Source organism: Pongo pygmaeus, chromosome 1 (genome assembly GCF_028885625.2).
Source record: "Pongo pygmaeus isolate AG05252 chromosome 1, NHGRI_mPonPyg2-v2.0_pri, whole genome shotgun sequence".
Lineage (NCBI taxonomy): Eukaryota > Metazoa > Chordata > Mammalia > Primates > Hominidae > Pongo > Pongo pygmaeus.
The window spans coordinates 185,708,830-185,721,867 of record NC_072373.2 but is presented as its reverse complement, the minus strand read 5'-3'; the positions used below and the strand labels follow the sequence as shown (position 1 = coordinate 185,721,867).

General features: G+C 49.4%; 2 protein-coding genes and 4 non-coding genes across 14 annotated transcripts in view; all 6 read left to right on the top strand.

Annotated features, from left to right (window-relative positions):
- KIF2C (kinesin family member 2C) overlaps positions 1-670 on the top strand; it is a 28,351-nt gene extending 27,681 nt beyond the window's left edge. For all 8 annotated transcript variants that reach the window (XM_054490567.2, XM_054490586.2, XM_054490611.2 and 5 more), the window contains one exon: positions 30-670. In XM_054490567.2, the coding sequence (XP_054346542.1) occupies positions 30-112 (83 nt within the window). In that variant the 3' untranslated portion in view covers positions 113-670. The remainder of the gene's footprint in view (positions 1-29) is intronic.
- A 116-nt stretch (positions 671-786) lies between these two features.
- On the top strand, positions 787-11,454 carry RPS8 (ribosomal protein S8). Of its 2 annotated transcripts, XM_054490644.2 has the most exons (8): positions 787-967; positions 7,090-7,395; positions 7,996-8,309; positions 8,743-8,849; positions 9,388-9,487; positions 10,329-10,504; positions 10,715-10,844; positions 11,292-11,454. In XM_054490644.2, the coding sequence occupies exons 3-8, from the start codon at positions 8,306-8,308 to the stop codon at positions 11,399-11,401; spliced, it is 627 nt and encodes a 208-aa protein (XP_054346619.1). In that variant the 5' UTR covers positions 787-967; positions 7,090-7,395; positions 7,996-8,305; the 3' UTR covers positions 11,402-11,454. The 2 variants fall into 2 exon arrangements, with proteins under 2 accessions (XP_054346619.1, XP_054346622.1); XM_054490647.2 differs by lacking the exon at positions 7,090-7,395.
- On the top strand, positions 8,576-8,655 carry LOC129023631 (small nucleolar RNA SNORD55/SNORD39). Its single transcript, XR_008496866.1, has one exon. It is a non-coding gene; the product is annotated as a small nucleolar RNA SNORD55/SNORD39 (small nucleolar RNA).
- Positions 9,203-9,306, top strand: LOC129023697 (small nucleolar RNA SNORD46). Its single transcript, XR_008496876.1, has one exon. It is a non-coding gene; the product is annotated as a small nucleolar RNA SNORD46 (small nucleolar RNA).
- On the top strand, positions 10,558-10,627 carry LOC129023689 (small nucleolar RNA SNORD38). Its single transcript, XR_008496875.1, has one exon. It is a non-coding gene; the product is annotated as a small nucleolar RNA SNORD38 (small nucleolar RNA).
- LOC129023682 (small nucleolar RNA SNORD38) lies at positions 11,105-11,173 on the top strand. Its single transcript, XR_008496874.1, has one exon. It is a non-coding gene; the product is annotated as a small nucleolar RNA SNORD38 (small nucleolar RNA).
- Positions 11,455-13,038: the final 1,584 nt, after the last annotated feature.

Sequence of the window (13,038 nt, the reverse complement as noted above, 5' to 3'; positions counted from 1 at the left end):
CCCATATGTACCGTTACCCTTTCTTCCAGATGTCATCAAGGCCTTGCGCCTGGCCATGCAGCTGGAAGAGCAGGCTAGCAGACAAATAAACAGCAAGAAACGGCCCCAGTGACGACTGCAAATAAAAATCTGTTTGGTTTGACACCCAGCCTCTTCCCTGGCCCTCCCCAGAGAACTTTGGGCACCTGGTGGGTCTAGGCAGGGTCTGAGCTGGGACAGGTTCTGGTAAATGCCAAGTATGGGGGCATCTGGGCCCAGGGCAGCTGGGGAGGGGGTCAGAGTGACATGGGACACTCCTTTTCTATTCCAGTTGTCGCCCTCGTGGGAGGAAGGAGCTCTTAGTTACCCTTTTGTGTTGCCCTTCTTTCCATTAAGGGGAATGTTCTCAGAGCTTTCTCCGCAGCATATCCTGCCTGCGTGGACTGGCTGCTAATGGAGAGCTCCCTGGGGTTGTCCTGGCTCTGGGGAGAGAGACGGAGCCTTTAGTACAGCTATCTGCTGGCTCTAAACCTTCTACGCCTTTGGGCTGAGCACTGAATGTCTTGTACTTTAAAAAAATGTTTGAGACCTCTTTCTACTTTACTGTCTTCCTAGAGATCCTAGAGGATCCCTACTGTTTTCTGTTTTATGTGTTTATACATTGTATGTAACAATAAAGAGAAAAAATAAATCAGCTGTTTAAGTGTGTGGAAAGGGCCTGGGATGTGTCTGAGCCTTCTGGGACTAAGGACATGACTGTACCTTTGGCCTCTTGGTAGTACTGATTCTGTACTCCTTCCAGGAGGCCATATCCACGCCTACAATTCCAATGACAAGCTGAAGACTCCTGTGACTTGTTTGATGTCTATGAGATGCTTACTAGGCCTGGGAACAAGAACTCTTAAGTAGAAGGAAGATGGCCGCCAGGCATGGTGGCCCACGCCTATAATCCCAGCACTTTGGAAGTCCAAGGCGGGCAGATCGCAAGGTCAGGAGTTCGAGACCAGCCTGGCTAACATGGTGAAACCCCATCTCTACTAAAAATACAAAAATTAGCTGGGCATGGTGCATGGTGGCACGCACCTATAGTTCTAGCTACTCAGGAGGCTGAGGCAGGAGAATTGCTCGAACCCGGGAGGCGGAGGTTGCAGTGAGCCGAGACTGCGCCACAGCACTCCAGCCTGGGCGACAGAGTAAGACTGTCTCAAAAAAAAAAAAAGGCCAGGTGCAGTGGCTTACACCTGTAATCCCAGCACTTTGGGAGGCCGAGGCAGGTGGATCACCTGAGGTCAGGAGCTCGAGACCAACATGGTGAAACCCCGTGTCTACTAAAAATCCAAAAAATTAGCCGGCCGTGGTGGCGCATGCCTGTAACCCTAAGAGGCGGAGGTTGCGGTGAGCGAAGATTGTGCCATTGCACTCCAGCCTAGGCAACAAGAGCTAAACTCCGTCTTAAAAAAAAAAGAAGCTGGCACCCTATTACAGTCAGCCCAGGGCCTGTTAAAAGATTCTGTGGGGTTGAGGCCAGGAGTCTCCCTGACTGAGGGCTCCCTAAACACATATTTGCTTAAAACCTTTTAGTGATACCTCATTACCATTCACACAAAGGCTGAAGAAAGCACTTAACTTGCTGGACAGGGAAGGATCCAAAGGGAAACACCAATTTGGTCTTGAAAAAAAGTCTGTCCAGTGGACTGAGGGCCCAGTCATAGGGCATGAACAGTTTAGGAACTGGAGAACTCTATATTCCATGTCATTGACATGGATTATCTGAATGGTAATGAGGTACCACTAAAAGGTTTAACCTAGGAACCACACAAGCAAATGTGTGGGAAGCCCTCAGTCACAGAGACTCCTGGCCTCAAGCAATCCTCCTACCTCGGCCTCCCAAAGTGCTGGGATTACAGCCATGAGCCACCGCACTATGCCAAAGTTCACTGTTATTTCTAGTTTGAGTCTTTTAATCGCGCCAAAGGGTATTGGATTTTGTCAAATGTTTTTTCTGTGTTTTGAAGTGATCATGTGGTTTTGTTTCTTCCTTTACTCCATTTGTTTCTTCCTTTACTCCATTTGTTTCTTCCTTTACTCCATTTGTTTCTTCCTTTACTCCATTTGTTTCTTCCTTTACTCCTTTACTCCATTCATATGGTATATTAAACCTGGGAAAACCAAGTAAATACAATGTGGTGAGTAGAACAATAATTTGCTCGAATATTTAGTGCCATTTAAATATTTATTGAGTGCTGTACTTTGGGAGGCCGAGGCGGGCAGATGGCTTGAGCTCAGGAGTTCAAGACCATCCTGGGCAACAAAATGAGACCCAGTCTCAGCTGGGTGCTGTGGCTCACGCCTGTAACCTCAGCACTTAGGGAAGCCAAGATGGGCAGAAAACGAGGCCAGAGTTGGAGACCAGCCTGGCCAACCTGGTGAAACCCTGTCTCTACAAGAATGAGCTGAGTGCTGTGGCTCACGCCTATAATCCCAGCACTTTGGGACGCCAAGATGGGCGGAAAACGAGGCCAGATTGGAGACCAGCCTGGCCAACCTGGTGAAACCCTGTCTCTACAAAAATGAGCTGGGCGTGGTGGCGCATGCTTATAATCCCAGCTACTCGGGAGGCTGAGGCAGAAGAACCGCTTGAACCCAGGAGGCAGAGGCTGCAGTGAGCTGAGGTCGCACCACTGCACTCCAGCCTGGGCAACAGAGCGAGGCTCTGTCTCAAAAAAAAAAAAAAAAAAGACCCAATCTCCACAGAAAATAAAAAAATGAGCCAGGCGTGGTGGCAATGTGCCTGTGGTCCCAGCTCGTTGCTAGGGTAAGGTGGGAGGATGGCTTATGCCTGGGAGGCAGAGGTCACAATGAGCCGAGATTGCACCATTGCACTCCAGCCTGGGCGACAGAGCCAGTCCCTGTATCAAAAAAAAAAAAAAAGGCTGGGCACGGTGGCTCACACCTGTAATCACAGCACTTTGGGAGGCCGAGGCGGGTGGATCACAAGGTCAGGAGATCGAGACCATCCTGGCTAACATGGTGAAACCCCCGTCTCTACCAAAAATACAAAAAAAAAAAAAAAAAAAAAAGCCAGGAGTGGTGGCAGGCGCCTGTAGTCCCAGCTACTCGGGAGACTGACGCAGGAGAGTGGTGTGAACCCGGGAGGCGGAGCTTGCAGTGAGCTGAGATCGTGCCGCTGCACTCCAGCCCGGGCGACAGAGCAAGATTCTGTCTCCAAAAAAAAAAATTGAGTACTTATTAAATAGCAAGCATTATTCTATGTATAGGTGTTAGAAATATGGCAGTGAATAAGACTAAGTTTCTACCCTTATGCACATTGCATTTCAGTGGATAAAACAGATAATGTGCATGTAAACAAATGATACGTAGTAAGTGGGTAGAGAAAGATGAGAGAGTGTCGCTGCTTTAGAAAGCAGACTCAGAACTCTGGCCTGAGCAGTATAATGAGACCCTGTGTCTAAAATTAAAAAAAAAAAAGGCCGGGCGTGGTGGCTCAAGCCTATAATCCCAGTACTTTGGGAGGCCGAGGCAGGCGGATCACGAGGTCAGGAGATCGAGACCATCCTGGCTAACACGGTGAAACCCCATCTCTACTAAAAATACAAAAAACTAGCTGGGCGTGGTTTCGGGTGCCTGTAGTCCCAGCTACTCAGGAGGCTGAGGCAGGAGAATGGCGTGAACCCAGGAGGCAGAGCTTGCAGTGAGGCAAGATCTCGCCACTGCACTCCAGCCTGGGCAACGGAGCGAGACTCCGTCTCAAAAAGAAAAAAAAAAAACACTACCCTTCTGCTCTACATTCCTTTCCAGCCAACAACCTAATTCTCTCTTTCCCCTTTAAAGTCATACCTCTCAAAATAATTGTCTACATACATTGGATTTTTTAACTTCCCATCCTATTTCAAGTTTTTTCCCACTGTACTGTACAGAAACTGCTCTCGCCAATATCACCAAGGACTTTCAGGTTACTAAATCCAATAATCACCTTTTTTTTTTTCTTTGAGACGGACCTTTGCTCCTGTCATCCAGGCTAGAGTGCAGTGGAGTGATCTCGGCTCACTGCAACCTCTGCCCCCCAGGTTCAAGCGATTCTCCTGCCTCAGCCTCCAGAGTAGCTGGGACTATAGGTGTCCACCACCGCATCCAGGTAATTTTTGTATTTTTAGTAGAGATGGGGTTTCGCCATGTTGGCCAGGCTGGTCTCGAACTCCTAACCTCAGGTGATCCACCCCCCGGCATCCCCAAGTGCTGGATTACAGGCGTGAGCCACCGCACTGGCCTAATAATCACTTTTTAGTCTCATTTTAACTAGCATTCCAGCAGCATTAAGCTATGGCAGCACCCTGTGCTGGCTTTCCTCTAGTCACTCTAATTTTTCTTTGTGTGTCCTTTGCCAGCTGTTTTTCTCTATCTGGCCTTGAAATGACGACATTCCTTTTATTTATTTATTTATTTTTTTGGGGGGATGGAGTTTCGCTCTTGTTGCCCAGGCTGGAGCGCAATGGTGCGATCTCAGCTCACTGCAACCTCTGCCTCCTGGGTTCAAGCGATTCTCCTGCCTCAGCCTCCTGAGTTGCTGGGATTACAAGTGTGTGCCACCACGCCTGGCTAATTTTGTATTTTTAGTAGAGACGGGGTTTCACCGTGTTGGTCAGACTGATCTCGAACTCCTGACCACAGGTGATCTGCCCATCTTGGCCTCCCAAAGTGCTGAGATTACAGTCGTGAGCCACCGCACCCAGCCAAAATGTAGACATTCCTAAAGCCTTGGACCTATGCTTTTTTCTTGTATTTCTTTTTTTTTTTTTTAATAGGCAGCTGGAGAGGCTGCTTAGGTCAATTATTTTCTTTTCTTTCTTTCTTTTTTTTTTTTTTTGTTTTTGAGACAGGGTCTTTCTCTGTTGCCCAGGCTGGAGTGCAGTGGCATGATCATAGCTCACTGTGACCTTGAATTGCAGGCTCAAGCAATCCTACAGCTTCAACATCCCAAGTAGCTAGGACTACAGGTGCATACCACCATGCCTGGCTCCTACATTTTTTTTTTTTTTTGAGAGGGAGTCTCGCTCTGTCACCAGGCTGGAGTGCGATGGCGTGGTCTCGGCTCACCGCAACCTCCGCCTCCCGGGTTCAAGCGATTCTCCTGCCTCAGCCTCCCAAGTAACTGGGACTACAGGTGCGCGCCACTACACCCAGCTAATTTTTGTATTTTTAATAGAGACGGGGTTTCAACATGTTGGCCAGGATGGTCTTGATCTCTTGACCTCGTGATCCACTTGCCTCAGCCTCCCGACATGCTGGCATTACAGGCGTGAGCCACCGCCCCGGCCTCCTACATATTCTTTATAAGAAATGTTAAACACTATACTTTAGGGATCATTTCTATAGTTTGTTGCTAGGGAAGTTTCTCTGAACATGTACAGCACTGCACAAAAATCAAATCAAAATGGATTAAAGACTTAAATCTAAGACCTCAAACTATGAAACTACTACAAGAAAACATTGGGGGAAATCTCTAGGATATTGGTCTGGGCAAAAATTCCTTGAGCAATACCCCATAAGCACAGGCAACCAAAGCAAAAAATGGACAAATGGGATCACATCAAGTTAAAAAGCTTCTGTACACTAAAGGATACAATCAACAAAGTAAAGAGACAACCCACAGAATGGGAGAAAATATTTGCAAACTACCCATCTGGCAAGGGATTAACAACCAAAATATTTAAGGAGCTCAGCTCTACAGGAAAAAACTAATAATCTGATCAAAAAATGGGCAAAAGATTTGAATAGACATTTCTCAAAAGAAGACATGCAAAAGATTTGAATAGACATTTCTCAAAAGAAGACATACAGATGGCAAACAGGCATATGTAAGGTGCTCAACATCACTGATCATCAGATAAATGCAAATCAAAACTACCATGAGATATCATCTCACTCCAGTTCAAATGGCTTATTTCTAAAACACAGGCAATCACAAATGCTGGTGAGGATGTGGAGAAAAGGGAACGCTCATACACTGTTGTTGGGAATGTAAATTAGTACAGAGAACAGTTTGGAGGTTTCTACACTGCTGGGTATATACTCAAAAGAAAGGAAATCAGGTTGGGCGCGGTGGCTCACTCCTGTAATCCCAGCACTTTGGGAGGTGTAGGCGGGCAGATCACTTGAGGTCAGGAATTCAAGACCAGCCTGGCCAACATGGTGAAACCCCATCTCTACTACAAATACAAAAATTTGCCGGCATAGTGGCCCATGCCTGTAACCCCAGCTACTTGGCAAGCTGAGGCAGGAGAATTGCTTGAACCCAGGAGATGAAGGTTGCAGCTGGCCAACATCGCACCACTGTACTCCAGCCTGGGCAACAGAGCGAGACTGTCTCAAAAAAAATTAAAGTTAAAAAAGACGAATGGCGCCGGGCGTGGTTGCTCACGCCTGTAATCCTAGCACTTTGGGAGGCTGAGGCGGGCAGATCACCTGAGGTCAAGAGTTCGAGACCAGCCTGGCCAACATGGTGAAACCCTGTCTCTACTAAAAATACAAAACTTAGCCAAGCATGGTGGCGCATGCACGTAATCCCAACTACTCAGGAGGCTGAGGCAGGAGAATTACTTGAACCTGGGAGGCAGAGGTGGCAGTGAGCTGAGATCATGCCACTGCACTGCAGCCTGGGTGACAGAGCAAGACTCCGTCTCAAAAAGAAGAAGAAAAAAAAAGATGAATGGATAAAATGTGGTACATAATACACAATGGATTACTATTAAGCCGTAAAAAAGAATGACATCCCGTCATTTGCAACATCATGGGTAGAACTGAAGGTCATTATGTTAAGTGAAATAAGCTGGGCACAGAAAGACACACTCATGCAAAGAGAATCGCATGTTCTCACTTATTTGTGGGATCTAAAAATCAAAACAATTGAACTCATGGTCCTAGAGAGAAGGATGGTTACCAGAGGCTAGAAAGGGTAGTGGGAGCGTAGGGGGGAGTGGGGATGGCTAATGGGTACAAAAATAAAATATCAGAATAAATAAGACCTATTTGATAGCAAAACAGGGTGACTATAATCAATAATAACTTGTGTATTTTATTTTTTTGAGACAGAGTTTTACTCCGTCACCCAGGCTGGAGTCAGTGCATTGGTGCCATCTCGGCTCACTGGAACCTCCACCTCCAGGTTCAAGCGATTCTCCTTCTTTAGCCTCCCGACGGAGTTGCTGGGATTACAGGCACCCGCCACCACGCCTGGCTAATTTTGTTTTGTTCGTTTGTTTCGTTTTGTTTTGAGACAGAGTTTCACTCTGTCGCCAGACTGGAGTGCAGTGGTGCGATCTCGGCTCACTGCAACCTCCGACTCCCTGGTTCAAGCGATTCTCCTGCCTCAGCATCCCTGAGTAGCTGGGATTACAGGTGTGCGCCACCATGCTCAACTAAATTTTGTATTTTTTTAATAGATACGCGGTTTCACCATGTTGGCCAGGCTGATCTCGAACTCCTGATCTCGTGATCCGCCCGCCTCCGCCTCCGAAAAGTGCTGAGATTACAGGCGTGAGTCACCGCGCCAGGCCTAAAAATTTTTTTTAATTAAAAAACATGTCCTTGTAGCTCAGAAAAGTTAGCTGAGCCCTCCTTTATACTCTCTTCCTAAGTTCCGTTCATTCTGGTGGCTTTAATTACCATTTATAAGCCAATGATTCCCAAAATAACATCTTCAGTGCAGATCCCTTATGAGGATGACCAGTCATTAATATTCAGCTTCCTGTCAGTCCCACTTATATGACTTAGCAAGATCTCAAAATGAACGTGTCCAGAACAGCTCCTACCTTAGCCTACCCCATCTCAGTAAATGGCCCCAATATTTATCCGATTGATCAAGTGAGAATCTTAGGAATCCTTGACACCGCCCTCTCCCTCAATCCCCATGTCCAATCTACCACCAAACCCTTCAAAACAAAACCCAAGTCCACACTCGTTTCCAATTCCATTGCCTTCCACTCTTTTTCAACGCAGCCGCACCCACATCTCATCCTAAATGACCGCCGCAGCCTCTGAAACTAGTCTCAACACGCCCAGATCTGCCGACGCCGCAGATCCCCTTCCCCCAGCCCAAGGTCGGAGGCGAGTCGGCGGGGGTCGGCAGAGGTCCACAGCCTGCGAGACCCTCCCAGGCTCATGGCCCTAGACTCGGCAGCCGACACGTAAATCTCGTCGCCCGACGTTGTTTCGGCGCTCAGAAACAACGTAAAGTAAAGGGGCGGGGCAGCGTTTTACAAACCGGACCGTGAATCTTTGCGGTTCTCTTTCCAGCCAGCGCCGAGCAATGGGTGAGTGTTGCTCTGCATTGAGGCGGGTGATAGGGGGGTTGAGCTCAATCAGGCCCCATCCTGCTTCACAGCCTACTGAGGAGTCCAGACGCCCCGACCCCCGGCCAGGGACAGCCACGAGGAGTGGTGGCCCTCGGGTTTCGGCCGCCCAGCCTCTCTCTGGGGGCTGCGAAGGCCTCTGGGCTCCGGGTTCCGGGCCGCGGGGCTGCGGGCTCCGAGCGGCGCCAACATGGCTGCCGCGAGGAGGAGGCCCCGGCCTGGCCGCACGTGTATGATGACAACTCGGTAATGCTGCATACTCCCGAGTGCGCGGTGGGGAAGCCAACCTTGGAGAGCTGAGCGTGCGGCCGGCCTGGCGCGGGGGTTGGGAGCTGGCGAGTCGCTAGCACCGAGTCACAGTGGCTCAAGCTTCCTTCCCCGCTTCCACATGCAGGCATCTCTCGGGACAACTGGCACAAGCGCCGCAAAACCGGGGGCAAGAGAAAGCCCTACCACAAGAAGCGGAAGTATGAGTTGGGGCGCCCAGCTGCCAACACCAAGGTGGGTGCGAGCGTGGGCCTGTCTGCCTGGGAGGTCGCCTTCCCCCGCTCTCCAGCGTGCTCGGGTCTCTCCATGTGACCGTTGTGCGTTCTTTCTTGGGCTCTGATTTCTCTGTAGTAGGGCCTGGGTGTCTTGTCCCCCTTTAGCTGTTGGATAAGTAAGTACCAAAGAGGGAATGCTCCCTCAGGCCCCCAACCCGGGAGCTTAGGGTCTCAGAGAGAAGGATACTGTGTGGGGACTTGAGCTTCTGGAGAGGGTGGCGCCTCGCGTAATAGTCAGAAGTCTGGTCTTTTGTTTTTTTTTTACAGAGGCTTAATTTTAAGCATTTGGGGTCAGGCTTTCCTCTTGGAGGCAAGTAGGGTGATGAAAAAGAATCCTTAGGCGTGGTTGTGGCCGTCTTGGTCACCTGTGTGCCATTTGCCAATGCAAGGACTTGTCATAGTTACACTGACTGTTGCCTCCTCCCGGCCCAGGTTCCTCTCCCTCTCTTGCCTTGCTCTCCTTGGTAACCTAGTTCCTGTAACCTTGTGTTTTCCAGATTGGCCCCCGCCGCATCCACACAGTCCGTGTGCGGGGAGGTAACAAGAAATACCGTGCCCTGAGGTTGGACGTGGGGAATTTCTCCTGGGGCTCAGAGTGTGAGTGAGGCCCTTTGGGAGTGGGTGGGAAAACGCACCTAAACCGTCTTAAGATTCACCAAGTGGGCCTGGCGCGGTGGCTCACGCCTGTAAGCCCAGCATTTTGGGAGGCCGAGGCGGGCGGATCACCTGAGGTCAGGAGTTTGAGTCCAGCCTGGGCAACAGAGCGAGACTCTCTCAGAAAAAAAAAAAGATTCAAGTGCTTTTAGCAGGTAGTCTGTGGCTTAGACCAAGGCATTTTAAGTTTCTGCTTGCTGAAAGATCTTAAGGTAGCTGGGGAGTTCTCTCCACCCAGGCTGTCCTGCTCCAATCTCTTTTTGAGATTGGGTCTCTGTTGCTCAGGCTGGAGTGCCAGTGGTGTGATCTTGGTTCACTGTAGCCTCCGCCTCCTGGGTTCAAGTGATTCTCCTGCCTCAACCTCCCAAGTAGCTGGGATTACAGGCGTGTGCCATCACACTCGGCTGCTTCTGTGTTTTTGGTAGAGACGGGGTTTCACCATGTTGGCCAGGCTGGTCTCAAATTCTTGGCTTTAAGTGATCCACCCGCCTCGACCTCCCAACATGCTGGGGTTACGGGCATGAGCCACCGTGCCTGACCTGATCTGATCTTTCTGAACTCTGCAGCCTGAGAGATTGGGGCTGATAAAGACTGGGTTGCCAAACATAACTAGAAACGTGGGTTGGGGGTTGTGGAAGACGAACTGATTGATGCCCCATGGCTTGTAAAGGCTGAGAGTTCCCTTATTTCTCCTTAAGGCCTCATGGGGCTGAAGAACCTGGAGGAGTGTGCCAGGGCCATTTGTCCTCCAGTTTACCTGATGGCAAATTTCTCCTGTGAGCAGGTTGTACTCGTAAAACAAGGATCATCGATGTTGTCTACAATGCATCTAATAACGAACTGGTTCGTACCAAGACCCTGGTGAAGAATTGCATCGTGCTCATCGACAGCACACCGTACCGACAGTGGTACGAGTCCCACTATGCACTGCCCCTGGGCCGCAAGAAGGGAGCCAAGCTGGTGCGTGTTACTTCCCTGTAGGGGTTGTGGGGAGGGCAGCCTGACTCCAGCCTTCTCGTGATGAAAACTCTGTCCAGTTCTGCTACTGAAGGGAGAGAGATGAGAGCCTTTTAGGCTGAGGAAGGCCAGCACTGGGGTGTGCAGGGTTCAAGAAGGCTCCCAGGGCCTGTCTTCCTTCCCTGAGCTCATATATTTGTATCCCCTTTTCAGACTCCTGAGGAAGAAGAGATTTTAAACAAAAAACGATCTAAAAAAATTCAGAAGAAATATGATGAAAGGAAAAAGAATGCCAAAATCAGCAGTCTCCTGGAGGAGCAGTTCCAGCAGGGCAAGCTTCTTGGTGAGAAGACTATTGTGTTGGAGGTGGGGAGTCGCAGAGAATGAGTGTGCCGAGGCACTTTTCCCTTGTCTCAGTTCCTTTGACTGCCAGCCATGTGGTCTAAAGGGTTCACTGATAACAGGCTGCGAGCACGAAGGGGAATGTTTGGTCACCCTATTCGTATGAAGCTGAAACGGGAAGCATTGGGTAGAAGAGTCTGCATAGGCCCATGCTTGGAGTTTTTGTATTTGGGGAAGTCTCTGCCCAGGCTGAGGGGGCTGTCTCAGTGATGAAAACTTTGTCCAGTTCTGCTACTGACAGTAAGTGAAGATAAAGTGTGTCTGAGGAGACAGCTGGCTTCATGCTTGCCCCCAGGGTACCTGAACCCACAGAGATTCTTAAGGGGGTGGAGAGGTTTGGGGCGGGGCCACCTTGTCATTGTGCTAAGGATCACCTACTCTCTTGCAGCATGCATCGCTTCAAGGCCGGGACAGTGTGGCCGAGCAGATGGCTATGTGCTAGAGGGCAAAGAGTTGGAGTTCTATCTTAGGAAAATCAAGGCCCGGAAAGGCAAATAAATCCTTGTTTTGTCTTCACCCATGTAATAAAGGTGTTTATTGTTTTGTTCCCACATTTGTGTTGCCTGAATATTTGACTGTTTTCTCTGCTTTATTCTTTGCCCTGCAAAACTGATCTGGGTGGGTGGCTGCAACCCCTTGCCTTACCTCTACCTCCTACTGTCCTGATCCAGGCTCACCACACTGTAAAGTCCCTGTTCTCAACTCCATGTCCCTGAAGGCTAGATTTATTATGTGGGCTATGTCTATGGTGGGAACATTTCTCACCACATTTTGGTGGGGATAGGGAGGTGGCAGAGGCTATGAGAGGGGGTATCCCAACCTTGGGGTTCAGCAATATTGTTCTGGCTGAGTCATGATTAGAATCTCAGGCTATATTGCTTCTAAGAAGTTTTAAGGATCTTGCACCCATTGTAAGATTAACAGTGATTTCTGCCTTGCTTGGTCTCCAAGGGTCACTTCTTTGATTTAAACTTGCCCTGTCAAACACTTATCTTTAGTCCTGACCTGCTTGACATCTGCACTTGGATTTTTTTTTTTCTTTTTGAGACAGTCTCTGTCACCCAGGCTGGAGTGCAGTGGCATGATCATGGTTCACTGTAGCCTTGATACCGGGGCTCAAGTAATACTGCCTCAGCCTGCCAAGTAGCTGAGGCAATAGGTACTACACCCCTTTTTTTGAGTTTCCCAGGCTGGAGTGCAATGGTGCGATCTCGCCTCACCGCAACCTCTGCCTCCTGGGTTCAAGGGATTCTCTTGCCTCAGACTCCCGAGCAGCTGGGGTTACAGGCATGCGCCACCACACCTAGCTAATTTTGTATTTTTAGTAGAGACAGGGTTTCTCCCTGTTGGTCAGGCTGGTGTTGAACTGACCTCAGATGATCCGCCCGCCTCGGCCTCCCAAAGTGCTGGGATTACAGGCGTGAGCCACCGTGCCTGGCCTATACCCATTTTTTTAAATTTTTTTTTTTGGTAGAGACAGGGTCTCACTTCATTGCCCAGGTCTTGAAATCTTGGGCTCAAGCAATCTTACCACCTTTGCCTCCCAAAGTGCTAGGTTTCAGGCATGACCCACCACACCCAGCTTTGCACTTGGGTTTTTTGTTTTTTGAGACAGAGTCTCGCTCTGTTGCCCAGGCTGGAGTGCAGTGGCACAATCTCAGCTCACTGCAAGCTCCGCGTCCTGGGTTCATGCCATTCTGCCTCAGCCTCCCATAGCTGAGACTACAGGCACCTGCCACCACCCCTGGCTAATTTTTTGTGTGTTTGTAGTAGAGACGAGGTTTCACTGTGTTAGCCAGGATGGTCTCGATCTCCTGACCTCGTGATCCGTCCGCCTTGGCCTCCCAAGGTGCTGGGATTACATGCGTGAGCCACTGCACCCGGTGGCCTGCACTTGGGTTTTTTGTTTGTTTGCTTTTTGAGTTTTTTTTTTTTTTTTCTGAGACGGAGTTTCGCTCTTGTTGCCCAGGCTGGAGTGCAATGGCGGGATCTTGGCTTACTGCAACCTCCACCTCCCGGGTTCAAGCAATTCTCCTGCCTCAGCCTCCCAAGTAGCTGGGATTACAGGCATGCACCATCATGCCCAGATAATTTTGTATTTTTAGTAGAAACGGGGTTTCTCCATGTTGGTCAGG